This window comes from Triplophysa dalaica, chromosome 1, assembly GCF_015846415.1.
Source record: "Triplophysa dalaica isolate WHDGS20190420 chromosome 1, ASM1584641v1, whole genome shotgun sequence".
Lineage (NCBI taxonomy): Eukaryota > Metazoa > Chordata > Actinopteri > Cypriniformes > Nemacheilidae > Triplophysa > Triplophysa dalaica.
The window spans coordinates 14,643,735-14,659,475 of NC_079542.1; the positions used below are offsets into that span (position 1 = coordinate 14,643,735).

At 36.9% G+C, this 15,741-nt stretch overlaps 1 protein-coding gene across 1 annotated transcript in view; it reads left to right on the forward strand.

Annotated features, from left to right (window-relative positions):
• The window catches only part of malrd1 (MAM and LDL receptor class A domain containing 1), a 34,006-nt gene extending 18,265 nt beyond the window's left edge, over positions 1–15,741 (forward strand). Inside the window, exons 20-33 of the mRNA XM_056753847.1 lie at positions 292–449; positions 5,176–5,353; positions 6,887–7,019; positions 7,187–7,335; positions 8,294–8,451; positions 8,761–8,962; positions 9,042–9,320; positions 10,224–10,349; positions 11,475–11,541; positions 12,510–12,598; positions 12,721–12,811; positions 14,131–14,191; positions 14,851–14,934; positions 15,187–15,741. Coding sequence (XP_056609825.1) covers positions 292–449; positions 5,176–5,353; positions 6,887–7,019; positions 7,187–7,335; positions 8,294–8,451; positions 8,761–8,962; positions 9,042–9,320; positions 10,224–10,349; positions 11,475–11,541; positions 12,510–12,598; positions 12,721–12,811; positions 14,131–14,191; positions 14,851–14,934; positions 15,187–15,261 — 1,850 coding nt within the window. The 3' untranslated portion in view covers positions 15,262–15,741. The remainder of the gene's footprint in view (positions 1–291; positions 450–5,175; positions 5,354–6,886; positions 7,020–7,186; positions 7,336–8,293; positions 8,452–8,760; positions 8,963–9,041; positions 9,321–10,223; positions 10,350–11,474; positions 11,542–12,509; positions 12,599–12,720; positions 12,812–14,130; positions 14,192–14,850; positions 14,935–15,186) is intronic.

Here is a 15,741-nt window from a genome sequence, read left to right on the forward strand (position 1 = left end):
ACACTAATTAATGAAATGAAATGAATGGGAATCGCAGTTTTGCTAGATGCTGTCAGTGACAGTGAATGATAAAAGAAATTTATGATATTTGATATGTCCCTTCACTGATGCTTACTACATATAATGCGATCACAAGTATTTTTAATAAGGAGAAGACATATGTGCGGTTAACCTGTAATGCAGGAGTGTTGATGATGAGGATATAATATAATCAATTTTAACATAATTACAATGTCTGTCTGTCTCTCTCTCTCTCTCTCTCTCTCTCTGTTGCTCTGTTTCTCGTCATAGGGTACTTTGCATATATGGCAGCCACTCCTTCTGGTTTTAAGGGTGATAAAGCGCACATGAGAAGTTCAGTATGGAAGGAATCTAGTGCCAGATGTAAACTCTCCTTCTGGTACTATATTTCTGAAAAGGCCAGAGGAATTATTCGCCTCTTCGTTAAGGTAAATGACTAAAATATCAAATTGGTACAAACATATAGTGGTCTATGTAACTTTTTGGGGCACTTGTCAGTTTCCAAGGTGATTAAGTTGTTTGTCAGTAATTTTTCAAACTCACTAGTATTTAGGTAAAGTAAATTAAAACAGAGAAACTCATTTGAAAAATGTCAATGGTTGTTTGTTTGACAGAAGGGACAATTTGTACTTATTGATATTTGGGCAGCTAATTTGCCTCTGTGAACAATTAATCGTTATGTTGCCAACGGACCCTGATCTCACGGGTCAACAACATTTCACCTCGAAATACATAGTGCAAGAAACTGAACGTTATTCACAACATTATAAATGGTAATGCACAGTTTGTGAAACTGCTTCGCATGCGTGCCAATCGAATATGTTCCCTACTCCCTTATAAGAGCAGAGCACTTGATGTAGGGACTTTGGAGAGAGATAGACAATTTTATCTCATGATGTGGGCGTTTGGAGGAAACTTGGAGAACGGAGTGATACAGGAATTCAATATTTATCCATATCTTTGACAAGCCTTCGTATTGTGTACCTTTCCCGTATTGACTTTCAAGTGCGCTACACCGTCGTTTGATACCTGCCCTGCCTGCCGCACACGTTCATCCTCCTCCATGATTAAACTAAATCATTAAACTAAAAATCTGTGTGAAGCAAGTTTTCTATGCGTGTTTTGAGTGGACGGGGTCACATGACGGGACTGATTATTCTCAATCACATGAAAATTAACCATAAAATAGCACCTTTAACTTAATACCGCGCATGAAATGTCCCTAAAACCTGACAGAAATCACACCTGTCTTTGTGACAGTCCTGTCCCCTAGGCTCTGTAAACAGCAGAAAAGTGTCAAGGGAACAGTCCACACTCCTTTAGCAAATCAGAAACGCTCTCTGGCTTTTTTTACAATGTGCTTAAAGGAGTAGTTCACTTTCAAAATAAATGTTCATGATAATTTACCCACAACGTAATTAAGTATTTTGTGAAGACATGAATGTGCATCGTACTACAGAGCAAGGCAAGCATTTCTGTTTATAAAGCATATACATTTTTTTTTCAATGACAAGGCGATACGCTAGATAAGGCCTTTATTCATCGTCTGGTATGGTTTAGAGCCCTTTGAAGCTGCACTGAAACTGTAATTTCGGCCTTTCAACCCTTTGGAGTCTATTTAAGTCCACTATATGGAGAAAAATCCTGCAATGTTTTCATCAAAAAACTTAATTTCTTTACGACTAAAGAAACAAATACATAAACATCTTGGATGACATGGGGGCGAGTAAATTATCATGAAATTTTCTTTTAAAGGAGAACTATTCCCTTTACCCCGGTCTTCATTCTAAACCCCGGGTTATTTTCATTCTTAACCCTGCTTTTAAACGTTTCACACTTGTAATTATGAAGCGGGGTTTTCTCCGAATTTTACCCAGAGTTATAAAACTTTTGCAGGGTTAACTTCAATGCGGTGCGAAGTGTGCAGTGTGAAGTAAAGAGGGGGTAGAATGATATTGTCATGAACTGGGGAAGAGACCAGGCAGGAGAACCCAATTGCAGGCAGAGGCAGGACGACAGGAGGGGGTTAACAGGTAATTTATTATACAAATAACACTACAAAAAAGTCCAGAAGGGGTAGGGCTGGGTGGGGAAGTTCCAGCCCTTGGGGACGCGCCAGGGCACGGAGCCCCAGGAGGCTTGACAGGGGTAGTCCTGGGGGGAACTGTCCTAGTCCCCTGCAGGACTGCTGTGCTGTTCACAGGTTGGAAGGCCGACTGGATCGTCGGCTGGACAGGGCTTGGTTCCGGCTCCTGGGAGGAATCTGCGGCTGGGCTGGCCGCTCGGACCGTCACCTCCCCACCTCCGCTTTATGACAAACGATACTGTTATCGATACTTGCGTTGTTTTATCTCTGTGTATTCGGGTGTTAAATGGCAAATTAGAGGCTGCTGCCTGTCACTTTCCATCCCTGAATGATGTGCGAATGGCCAAAGTTTGCTTGACGTATGTGTGATATCTTGGGTCATATGATTTCCGCTGGTTCTGCCTCCTTATGTCATGTCTTTCTTGGTCATGTGGCAGAATCATGGCAGGATTCCCTGTTTTATGTGGAGAGAGGCATTTTTGTCCTTATTGACTTTCCACATGCTCCCTCCGGGTCAAGTCTTTGTCCCCGCCCTCTTGTATCCCTCGTTATTGATGGTTAATTAGTTCATACCCTGCACATGTCCCTTCTTGATTTCCTCCCCTTTAAAGGGAAAGTTCAGCCAAAAACTACAAATTTGCCATTTATTAACTCATCCTCAGGCCATCCGAGATGTAGGTGACATTTTTTCTTGAGTAGAACCATCAAGAAGATTGTTTGGTAAATCCGCAGCCCTCTCTGCTTCATATAATGGGAGTATATGGGGTCCGCCGTTCTATGAGTTCCTATAGCACATAATTCCAAAAAGGGACTCGCTCGATATTTTCATAAATTTGAACGTAATTTTTTATAATAGCCATACCGTACAGCCTCAACACTCCCTTTCTAAACGTACCAGACGCTGGTATGCCATCCGCCACAATATACTACATAAATTGCCACCTATACATGTCAAGTGAACTAATTAATTGAAAAAATCTTAGTATGAATTAGTGGTGGGCCGTTAACGTTGTTAACGTGCTGCGTTAACGTGAAACTCTTATCGCGCGATAAAAAAAATGTCGCCGTTAATCTATTCTCAAAGTTGGGTTTGGAGCTGGGTCTATACTACGCACGCTATGATGACTTTCACTTTGATATTTTAGCGCGGATGTATATCTAGCTGAATTGCATTGTACCAGGCGAGAACGAGATTTTTCAATTCGCGTGTTCCCACAATTCGCGTGATTCGCGCCGCCTCATCATCTCATAACCAGGGCTTCATTCGCGCGATTCGCGCCGCAAGTAGGTCTATCGCGTCTTTGCATTGACATGTAAATCACTCGCGATTGACGCGCCATTCGCGTTTGGTCTGAACACAACATAACGTTACTGTGAAATTACCACATCAAACGTGACGTGCTAACATGGATGCAGCTTTGAAGCCGCCGAGTTGCTTCAGCGAAAAAATATTTTTAAGAAGCTTCCCAATGGAAACATCGACAAGACTAAGGTTGTTTGCACCTTACAGGTAGTGGTCTAGCTTTAGTTGAAACCAGTAACTTTGTATTGAGATCTAATGTATTATGGCTCCTGTATGACATATCGCTCGTTGCTCCCTCACTCTTTGTAAGTCGCTTTGGATAAAAGCGTCTGCTAAATGACTAAATGTAAATGTACTGTAGGAGCTCTTCCAGTCTCAAGTACCACCTAAATGCAAAGCATCCCTTAGCTAATGCGGAAGTAAACACAAGTACATCTATTGAACATAATTTATTTTCGATACAATTATCATAGTAGAACAGCTTTCTCAAGCAGTTTGTCATGCATTTTGGAAACAGGAGATGAGCCCCTGGTCCAATGCGCCACCTGGCTTGAGAAACCCGTTCTCAAAGACTTACTTTTAGTCATTATTTGGGTAGCACACATATTCTGAAAGCCTTCGGCAGAATTCAAATGAGCCATTTTAACCTAGATTAATTCCAAGATTAATCTAGATTAAAAAAATAATCTATGCCCACCACTAGTATGAATAATCATCACAGTTAAGAATAGCTTTAAAATTAAATTAACATCAATAATGATTTCTTAGCACAATAAACAAGTGGAAAATATTTGTAATCATTTATTTTGTGATATTATAATAAATACCTCAACTGGGTATTTTGGACACATTCAGCTTTATTTACAGTATAAATTATGACTCAAATGAAACCAAAATCAATTATTATTATTATTTAGATTATTGAAGGGATTATTTAGATTATATAGATAGATTTATTAGTCTTCTTATTTGTTTCGTGTTCTATCATTTGCCATGTTATCTGTGTTTATAATGCGGTACTGATGTACAGTGAAGATTTTTACCGGTGCACTGTCACAGGGAGGCCACGACTCAAAATATCAGACTAATCCGCGCAGTTAAGCAGTGCCGAATCACAATTCACGTAAAGACTTAGCTCAGTACTTCACCTGCAGTAGCAATTACAAACTGAGATGGCGACAAAGAGGCCAATCCTTCGTAGTGCAGCTTTAAGAGGTGTACGTTAGATGGCCTGGGTGGAGCTTCCGTCAACTCCTCCCCTTTAACTGTCAGTCTGGTGGTAGTGCTATTCAAAATACAACAGCTGTTTGTACTTTTTATACATCAAATTGCAGAGAAAGACGAAAGCCATACCCAGTAGTTTTCTCATTAGAAATATATTTTCACTCGGAAATGCATCAAAATATGGAAGTAAAAACGATAGCAAACACCGGTTCACTGAGACTTTAAGAGACTTTAAAACTCTGTTAAACAGAGAATAAAATCGTACACCAAATGTTTCAACAGTTCAAGGTTTATTTTAAGCGTGACAAGAAATAGCCCTCTACAATTATCAGGTTTGTTTTAAGGCTAGTGTTTTATGAATCAGCCGTGTGCAAAGCCATGAGCACATAATCTGTGTCTGATGTTATACCTAAACACTCACTTAAACCTGACCTTAGGGTGCCGTTATCTGTGTTTCTGATAAAACTGTCTCACAAACCAGCAACCTGAACTGAAAGGTGAAATTTAACTCTTCATTTTTTTCTTCATGTGTGTCGAGCAGACAGAGAATGAACTTAGGGAGGTGTGGACGCAGCAGGTGATGAATGAGGAGTGGAGGAGAGCAGAGGTTTCGCTGAGAAAGCTGAGGAACTTTTTCTTAATATTTGAAGCGGTTCGAACACGAGATGTGAGCGGTGGAGTGGCTCTCGACGATCTGGAATTCATTGACTGTGAACAACGTGAGTCCTTTATATCAACATAATCCAGACTCTTTGTCTTAGTACCATGATGTGTACAGGGATGGCTTCAGATGAACATATTTTTAATACATTGTGATATGGTCTGTAGTGTTTGTGTTGGTATTATATATTTATATAAATATCATACCTAGTTAAGATAAATTATTATGAAAGAGGTGAATCTGTAGAATATAGATATTACAAAAGCCCATACCTAAAGTGCAACCAGGAGAGTTAGACTACAGTCACCCCGAGCGAAACAAGTTCTATCGCCACATTTATTTCCCATGAGTCTCTTTTACTTAACGGTCATGCATAAGCATGACCAGAAGGACTCTGCGGCTTGTCCTCAGCAGTGTCTAATGAAAAGCAACATCACCCTGTAATTGGATGAGAATTGATTTGTTAATTCTGACATGTCATGGGGGAACAACATTTAAAGACAGAAGTTCCCCTTTCAGTTTTCAGGCTTGACATGGAGAATGTCAAATTTCATTTACCTACTAGGACTTTTAATCACATTAATTACACTTGAGGTTGTTGTTCTTTTAGTGAGATTAAGTGTCCAAAGTGGAGATGTCAAACTCAATCTTTGTTCAGACTATACTCACTGCGTTCAGTTCAACATCAATAAACCAAAGCATAACTTGTTCATTTTTAAACAATAGTTTTTAATATAATTTACCATTCATCCTTTCAACAGGTTATATTTAAATAATAAAGTTTTATAAACACAATTTGTTTTGTTGTTTTACTGGGACTTTGTACAACAACATTCAAAAATAAATTGAAACCTCACTGTTCGCTTATAGCTATGTCTCTATTATTGTGGCTAATTGAGTGTAACTTGTGTCAGTGGCATTAATTAACTAATGTAGCTCTATAAAAGTGTAAAGAGAAACAGAGGAGTGAAGATATTTTACACTTTTTGCGAGTATGCACTTCGGAAACAAAATATTTTTCACACTCATCAGTAACCTAAAGTTTCAGAGAAAAAAACAGGAAGATGCTTTAGTCTTAATTTGCTTCGAGATATTCATTCAGCAGATCTGGATTACGGTTCTAATCGTCTTAATCTAATCTAATAAAATCTCATCTAATGAGATCTTTTCAGTTTTTGAGGATGGTGGTCTACGTTAGCTATAAGTTTTGCTGTGAGAGTTGCATACTGAATAAAGGCCAATGTACAGTATTCACTACTCATGCAAATTAAAAATATATTACAGTATCATTATACTACAATTATAGTATAGTTCAATCCAATCAATTCTCGGTTGCTAGAGTGTTCTAGGTGTTCTTGTGCTGTTCCATGTCGAGATAGTCCACCCCTGTGTTTTTCTATATAATTGGTTTCTATAAAAGGCTTTGACCTCTGATTGAATATACATTTGCGTATTTTATTGTATTTGCCTGTTTTGTCATTTGTCAAATGAAAACTCCTAACCCTGTATTAGGAATAGTAAGCATCACTTATGAGACTGTTTTGGACCAACAATCAGAAAGAATAAACAGATGCATTTCCATGAATTTCAGAAGCTGTGCGTCCTGGGTCATGCCCCGCTGTCACAGATTTTGTGTGTAATAATGGAGACTGCATTGAGTATCACTTGGAGTGTGATGGTAAAGCAGACTGTTCAGATGAGGCTGATGAGATGGACTGCAGTAAGTGCATCGCCATTTAACTTAAAATGTTGATTGCTGTTTAATCACCTTTGACATTTTTGTATTTCCTTGTTTCCAAACCTTCCTTGTTCTCATACCATAACTATAAAGACCGTAAAATGTTTATTCATAGAGCTAACTTCTCACCTTCTTATTGGTTCTTACAGTGAGTGTTCCAGGAGCTTGTAGATTTGATTTGCCTGGAGGTCTTTGGGAGGAAACCTGTCAGTTTTCTCAGGATCTTGATGATCAGTTTGACTGGAATATAGGACATGGCAGAATGTTTAATGGGACAGGACCATCAGCTGATCACAGCCTCAGTTAGTAAATCAATTATTAATTAAAATTGTGACAATTAAGTATAAACATCATTACCACTGAATATTAAAACATTACAAATATAAATGGGAAGGGGTCAAATACTGTATCATGTATTCAATTAGCTAAAAAGACAAATACGTTTTTGGCTTTTTTACTTTTATTAAAGTTTGTGCAAGTAGAAATGGAGAAAGATATTGCTTGTAATAAAAAAATGCTCACAAGGATAATCCATGTATTCAGAATAGTTGGAGTATCTATTGGCTAAATATAAAGTTGAATTTTTTGTGTGTTGAAACAGTTCTCAGACATCACCATTGGCTTAGTAAATATGAAAATTGACCTTTACTGCAAATACATTCATCTGAATCATCAAAGGATCTCAATTTATAGTCATTGCATGATTTAAAATTCAATTGGTTAGAGAAATTTCCAACTCATGACCTGAATGTTGCTGTATAAATAGGCTGGCACTCATGGACTGAAAGATCAGTGTCATTCAGTAAAAGTGTCAAGCGTACATAACTTTAATTGTGAAAATGCTTCTGCTCCCTCACAGGTGATGGATTAAACCTAGTGAATTTGTTATTGATTTTTTCGTGCCAGACACAGAGTCAAGGAAATTACAGTTTCTCTCTTTACCGAGTCGCACTCGGCAAGATCAGTGAAATAAGATTTATTATCTGTTATTGTGTGACATGGCAAGATAAGAAATAGTTTGCAGTGCTTGTATAGAATTGAAAGTGATGCACAAACAACACAACGTGAACAGCATCATAACAAAAATATTACTTACTTTGAGATTACAAATAGTCTATAAATAACAGTATGTTTATACTTTTAGTAGTAGTCTATATCATGTAGAGTATTAAATTTTTTTTGCTAACGGTCTGTGCTGTAACAAGACTCATTAAAACAGACAATGCAAACCAAGTCTTTTGTGTTTCTTTGCTTTCTAAGATGGAGAAGGTGGGTACCTGTTTGTGAACTCCAGTGTCCAGAGAGAGGGAGATGTCGCCAGATTAATAACCACGCAAGAATTTCCTGCTAGTATTGGTATATGTCATCTCCGCTTCTGGTTCCACATGTACGGTTCACATCTCATGGGTACGCTGAAGGTGAGGCAACAGAGTAAGGTTTTTGTTATTTGAAAATAAGAAATGTGAAAAAGTGATATATTCACCATTTTCTTTTGCAAGTGATAGTATTTTACATTCTGCGGCTATAGAAGTCTTGTCATATATCTTTCATGCAGCATTTTTTTCAGTTCTATTTTATGGGAAGTGCCTTTGTTATGATTCATAAAATAAGCTTTAGACTTTTGGTCAAGAGTTTGCCAGCTGTGCAGAGCTATGAGCGTAGTGAAATGTTTCAGAGTGATAGACCTCTTGAAACCTCTGTATTGAATTCTGCGTATTATATTTCAGGTGTATACAGTGGGACGCAATGGAAGACCTCTGTTAATATGGGCAGCCTGTGATAACCTCGGAGACAACTGGATTTACTCTAATGTGATCTTATCAAACATATCACCCTTTAGAGTGAGCATTGAGGCTGAAGTTGGAGCAAACCAGTGGACAGTCGTTGCTATAGACCATCTCTCATTTACTAGAGAATGTCATGTGGGAGGTACTAAACTGGCTTCTCTTTCTTTTTTCTTTCCCTACCGAACTTGAAAACTCACCGTTTTGTTTCTGTATGTGTCCAGCTCCGGTGACCCCGGATCCACAAACATGCCACATGGAACAGTTTCAGTGTTTGTATCTGTTTGAATGTATTCCACTGAGTTGGCGTTGTGATGGCGAGTTGGACTGTCAAGACCACTCAGATGAGGACATGTGTTCAAGTGCGGTTCCTGGAACTGTGCCTCCACAAGGAGAGTGTGAGACAGGGGAATACAGCTGCAGTAACAGCACCTGTATTCCAGCACTTCTCCTCTGTGACGCTGTTTTAGACTGCCCCAATGGAGAAGATGAGAATGGATGCCGTAAGACCTGAGCACACACTTTAGCAACAATAAATGTGAACAAAATGACATGAAGCCGTCTAAAAATGAAGAGACCTTTTACATTTTTCTGAATTTACTATTTATAGGTATGAATTTAGATAAAATGATCATATTTGTAGTATTCTGCGAACTACTAACTGTATTTCTCCCAAATTTAAAGAAAAATATTGTTTCTGTAGACTGTTTCATCTTAAGTTACTCCGCATGCGCACTTTTGTGACCCCCCAACTTAACTTCCGGTAAACATTCACAAACATGCCTGTAAACTATTTCTGATAACAATCAATAGAAACCGAGAAGTAACTTCGCTTAACTTGTCTCTCCAATGTTTTGAATTTACACTGAGACACCAAGCTCAACCGCTAAGATGTCAATGTACCATACAGTTTGTTTAAATGCGACTAAATTACAGTACCCATTCAAGAAAAAGTTTATTTTATAAAATTATAATACACAAAAATAAAAATGATTATGAACATAAATTAAATAAAATATAAATGAAACGGTTCATTTGCATTTATTTGCAGAACATTTTAATTGAAGAAGCAGGTAAAAAAGAGAAACAAACCTTAAATACTGCAAAAACAAGTTCATATTCACGTTTGAGCAATAAAACTATCACATTTGTACATGTATTTAGGAGACATTTGTATATGTATTTAGGAAAAGTAAAAAAAAGTATGTTATAACCTTGTTTTCATGTTTCGTTATCCTACGAGTGTTTCACATTTCTGTTTGAGTTTTATGCCACTTCTGGGGTTTGATTTTGTTGAAATTCAACAGACACAAATAGAAATTTGTAACGGTCACAATTTTTTTTCCTGCAGCTGTATGTTTAAAACGTTTTTTTAACCTCTGGTTTTGGTTTATCTTTCCCTGTAGCCATTAAGCAGTGTAATGATGGGGAATTGGTGTGTGAGGCAACAGCAGACTGTGTTGCATATTACAGTCGATGTGATGGTGTTGATGACTGTCCATCTTTTAACTCTGATGAGTCCAGCTGCTATGGTAAGGCTATGGTCGAACATCTCCTTTTCTTTATTTAAATATGTCACATAAAGCGTTTGTAATGTTTAATACTTACCACGATGTCCATTCGCAGTGTTAGTAAAGGTTTGCAAATTAAAAACCGGTGAAAAAATGGTGTAAAAATTGTAAATGTTTTTATTTCCTGTTTTGCTGCTGTGCCCTTAAAACTGTCAGATTCAAAATACTTTCAACAAGTCTATCCCTCAGTAATGTCATTTTCACAGAATGCATTCGTTTTTGGCAGTTTCACAAAACAAATTGAACTAAAAAGTGTTTCAGTTTGAAATGTTCAGGGACGCTGCTAAAAATATTCTTCAGATGGAAGCTATGGAAGGTTATGCAAAGGTGCTTATGACAGGCAAAAACAGCACAAGATTCTACAATGTCATATTTAACTTTTATTTTTCGCTAACTTGTTCATCAAAATTACCTCAGCAGGGGAAATTTTGTTAAAACTTTTATCTCTTCATTGCTTTATTAGCAACTTACAGTTGGATTTGCCTCTGAAATTTAGCTATTGTTATACTCAATTCAACTTTTGGCGACAACGACACACAGCCAGTAGAGGTCACAATTTATGATTCTTTCTGTAGGATTTATTTTTCTTTGTATAACACCTGTATAACATACAGTATTGCTTCTTCTTTTTTTTGGAGAGAAAATGATTTTGGTGCAGTGATCCGGATTCAGGTGTACAAAGAGAGCATTACAAAACTTAATTGTCTGGTTCACAGTAATCCCTACAATGAAAGTTACAATTTAGTGTCTAAAATGTATGAACAACATAAAATACATAACTTTATAGTGACTTATGAGTCAGGTAATATATTGCTTATGATTTAGTAGGCACTTTTTTTCTGGGTATCTCTCCAATTGCCTTTTGGAAGGAAATGTCCCTCTGAAGCTCTATCAGGGGGTAAAGTGTTTCGGTCGGAGATACTTGCAACTCACTTGTCATGGCTTATTGTAACATTTGGGTGCCAGATGCTTAACCACAATGCAACTACCACTAGATGTGGGAGGAATGAGATCCTTATAGGCATTGATCATTCATTGTAATGATAATTTTATCATAATTGTATAATATAATTGATTTTTTTGCAGAGTGTCCCTTTGGGTACTGTCTTAATGGAGGCGTATGTGTAGTGAAGGCAAATGGGCCGATATGCATGTAAGTTCCTCAAAACTTATTTTTTTTCTATTAAATTGATTTTTTTAGTCCTCTACTCTTACACGCAGTCATGACTTAGTTCATGTGACAAAATCCTGTAGGATATCTTTGCCTTCAAAATAATTCATCCTATCTTACAATACCAGTTGAATATCACGTTGAAATGTGAGAAAGTTATACAAAGAGAATTAATGGCCTTCCCCTAAATTCAAATGAGTGCTTTTCAGCACTACCAAAGTATGTCTTCTGTATTTACAGTTCTTAATTGAGACAAAAAATATCAACTTTTTCATCAGGTCCTCCCCGAACATTCACTCCTTATAAATAATGGATGTCATGGTGTCATCCATAATAAATTAGAACTTAAGTTTCTTATGCACTAGTGTATACGACTAGTTGTGTGTGGTCCTGGAAAACCACATGTCCCCACAAAGATAGTTATACCAGTCATTTCTCACCTTGTCTGGACATTTTTTGGTTCCCATGAGGAAAGCAGATTATAAATCAAGCTAATCATATTTATTTGAAAATGAAGAAAGGTTTATATGATGGTTATGTGTAGGGGTAGGGTGTGGGTTAGGGGATAGAATATACTGATTGTACAGCATAAAAAATATTATTTCTTATTAAAAATCTAACCCAACATTTACAGTATATGTGTCAGCATGCTGTTGATTTCAGAATAGCTTTCAGACATTCTGTGAAAGGGACAGAAAACATGTGGAACGGGCTAAAGTGTGAAAATGTGAGAACAATGAAAGGGACACTGCGTGTCTTTTCCTCATTATAGGATTTTAGGGGCAGCTATTGCAGATAGTAAGCACATGTCAATCCATTCCCTTCATGCATTCATTCAATTTAAAAAAAAATCTCATGTAGGACATTAAAAAAACTAAATTCCATATGAACTGTCTCTGCCACGATTATTCTGTGAGTTTTTATGAAATTATTTTGCTTTTTCTCTTTAGCTGTCCCTCATTGTGGACTGGTAATCGTTGCAATATCATAGGAAAACCAATAACTACCACAACGCCCTTTATAACAGATAGTAAACTAGGTAAGCAAGACACAGGTGTTTTACATGTATATGCTTGTTTAAATACACTTCTGTCCTTCTTTATAAATGTATGCTTGTAGCTATTTCACATGTATTGTATATTTATTGTATGTGCTCTACAGCTGTCAATATTGCTTTGAGTGTTGTGCTGATTCTCTTGGCCTTTGCAACCGGAGTCACTTCATTCATCTTAATACAGAGGCATTTACTTAGGTACGTCCTTTCAAATGTTTTTAAGAAGCATTTTCTGTTTTCAGAATGTGTCCAGGGATGCTGTTATTACTGGCAAAACTGGATAAAAATTGATTTCTTGTAATCTGGATTACGTAATCAGATTTCAAAAATCAAGTACTTTAATTAAATTTCATTTTAAAATTTACATTTACATTTATTAATTTGGCAGACGCTTTTATCCAACGCGACTTAAAAGTAGGAGAGCATATAATATTTTGTCAACAAGTTATACAGTACTGTTAGTTAACAAGGCCATGCTACTAGGAGGATTAAAGATGGAGTAGCAAGGGAGAGAATGAACAACAAGACTTTTTTTTAAAGCTGTTTTTTTAAGTTTTGAAAAATACTTGTGATCAGAGTCAAATTACTATTTTATAGTTACAGATTAAATTACACAGTTTACATTAAATATTACCTTTTTATTTTTTGGTAAGCTTAACACTTTAAGTGTTGTTCAGACAACCATCCATTCCACAATAGTAAGTCTAACATGTTTTTGTTCACAAGCATTTTGTTTGCAACCCACTAGCGAGTCTGGCATGTTTTTTGTTTTTCAAGCATTCATGTTCACTATGTATTGTTCAAGAACAGTGTTAATCTTCACAGTCTAGCAACAATAATACTATAATTTGCGTGATAAGTGCAAATCACAACATTCATTGCAAACTGCATTGTGATGATGAGTTGTCCATGCCCAGCATTCACAATATATCACAAAGTTAATACATGTGGAAAATTTTGATATATTCTCCATTGTTTAGATTGGAAATTGTATAAGATAATCACAAACACAGGGGGTAGTAAATTTAATCTTTCAAAACTTCATTTAGTTGCTTTGCGACTGTGTGTACCTGTCTTTTGTACTCCAGTCTTTCAATTTTGAAGATTTACATGTGCTATTAGCAAACAGTTATTAATGTGGGTATAATATATGAAGATATTTATGAATCTAAATTATGTAGTTAAAAAAAGATGAAATGTGTAATCTAACACCGTGTCTACACCGGACCTGACCGCCGTGACACGACAAAAGACATAAACGCATTAGAACCCATTATTATAAAAAAATTGTCCACACTGGATGGGACGCGACAAACACATTGAGAACCAGCAGGTGGTGCCTGTCACATCCGGTTAAGACACGGTGTAAGGATTACTGTAGTTACTGACTATACATTTTGCTGTGTAGTTTGTTATCACAATTCCCAAGTAATCTACCCAGCTCAGATTACTGGTATATAATTAATTCCTGATATTTCTCTGATATGTGTGCTGCTGCATTATTCCTGACTGAACAGAGACCCCAGTCTCGTCGACAATGAAGAGTTGGATCGCTCTGGTTTTGACGCGCACAGAGAGGTCAGACATTTAAATCAATCTAAATGTTATAGTTCATTCAAAAGCTCTTTTGATGTAAAGGCTTGTATATTGTGCAGCCATGTGTCTCCACTAATAGAGACTTTCCTTTCTCTTGCAGTGCTTTATGCTATACATTTATCCCTCTAACAGACTATCTCTGTCTTCCATCTCCATTTCTCTTTTCCACTTACTGCTTCTTTTCCACTTGGGAATGAACAGTGTTATTTAGTCATTTGAACCTCTCCAACGGTGTGATAGAGCTCTCCGTCACACTGCTGATGGGAAATATTGACCTGTAAGCTTAAATGTGTTTGTTTTGTTGGTACGAGTGTGTGTGTGTGTCTCTCCCTCCTAAACTCGCTGTAATGTGAGTTTCACTCTTATGTGCAGATAGCACTTTTCGGATAAAAGCATATTTCAGTCCCCATTTTCTTGTTACGCATTACTTAGAATTACCGTTTTAAACATTTAGCAGGAGACACACTGGATTTCGCAATTGTTTCTTTTTCTGGTCACACACTGTTGCAATTTCAAGTTGGCAGTTTGATTGTGAAACAACCTTCATCTTTTGACAAGATGTTTGAACATGAAACAAAATATTTGTATTACTGTATCTGGCATTTAATCAAATGAATTCATTTTTGTAATTCGTGTTTTAGCTGCCCTCTCTAGCCATTAAACCCACATGGTCTGGTCATCCTCGGCTGAACATCAGTGTTTACCCATGGAGAGAGGAACCAAAGGTATGAAATAATCAACACAATGACCATTTAGTTCCTTAACAAAAACACTTACAAATCTCATACCTGTGGTGTATAATGCAGTTGATCTAAAACATGGTGTCCATGAATGTATCGTAACAAAAAACAGAAAGCGAACAATATTGAAAGGATCAAATTCTCCATGATGTGTTGTTTTACTCACAGAGTAAAGTATTTTCAGTGCATTTCATGCATTTGTCTGTGCTTGTCTTTGTGCTCTTGTGTGCTGTTTAGATCTCCACCTCAAAGGAAGCCAAGCTGTCTTTCTCCAATCCACTCTACAAGTGCTCGAGAAGTTCTGAAGCCTAAACCAAACAGATGCACAGCCACTTTTATATTTCCCTGTAGATTTACAGTTCTTCCACTTCATTTGAGCCTCAATCACAACATGACTGTACTTGTTTAGGGTTTAAAACTCAAAAACTCTTTATTTCAGCCAAACTCGTGGGAAGTGAAGTGTGACCATATACACAGAACCAGTTCAACTTTATCACTTAAAAATAAATTTATTTTAAAAATCTACCTTTGACATATGCTGTGATACTGTACTGTAGATTATTTTGTGCATTCCGTAGCTTTTAGTACTGTAATGGAAAACAGATTTTTTTATTATTATTTCTTTTTGTCCACTCTTCTAATAAATCAAAATATCTTTCAAAAAGGCAAGCGGAAAATAATAGCATTAAATCGTAATTTAGTACAATTCAGTCATATAAGTGAATTTAAATGATGCGTGAGACATTACAGGGAGGAGACTATCAAATCCAGTATACTGGGCTCTGGGTGCCA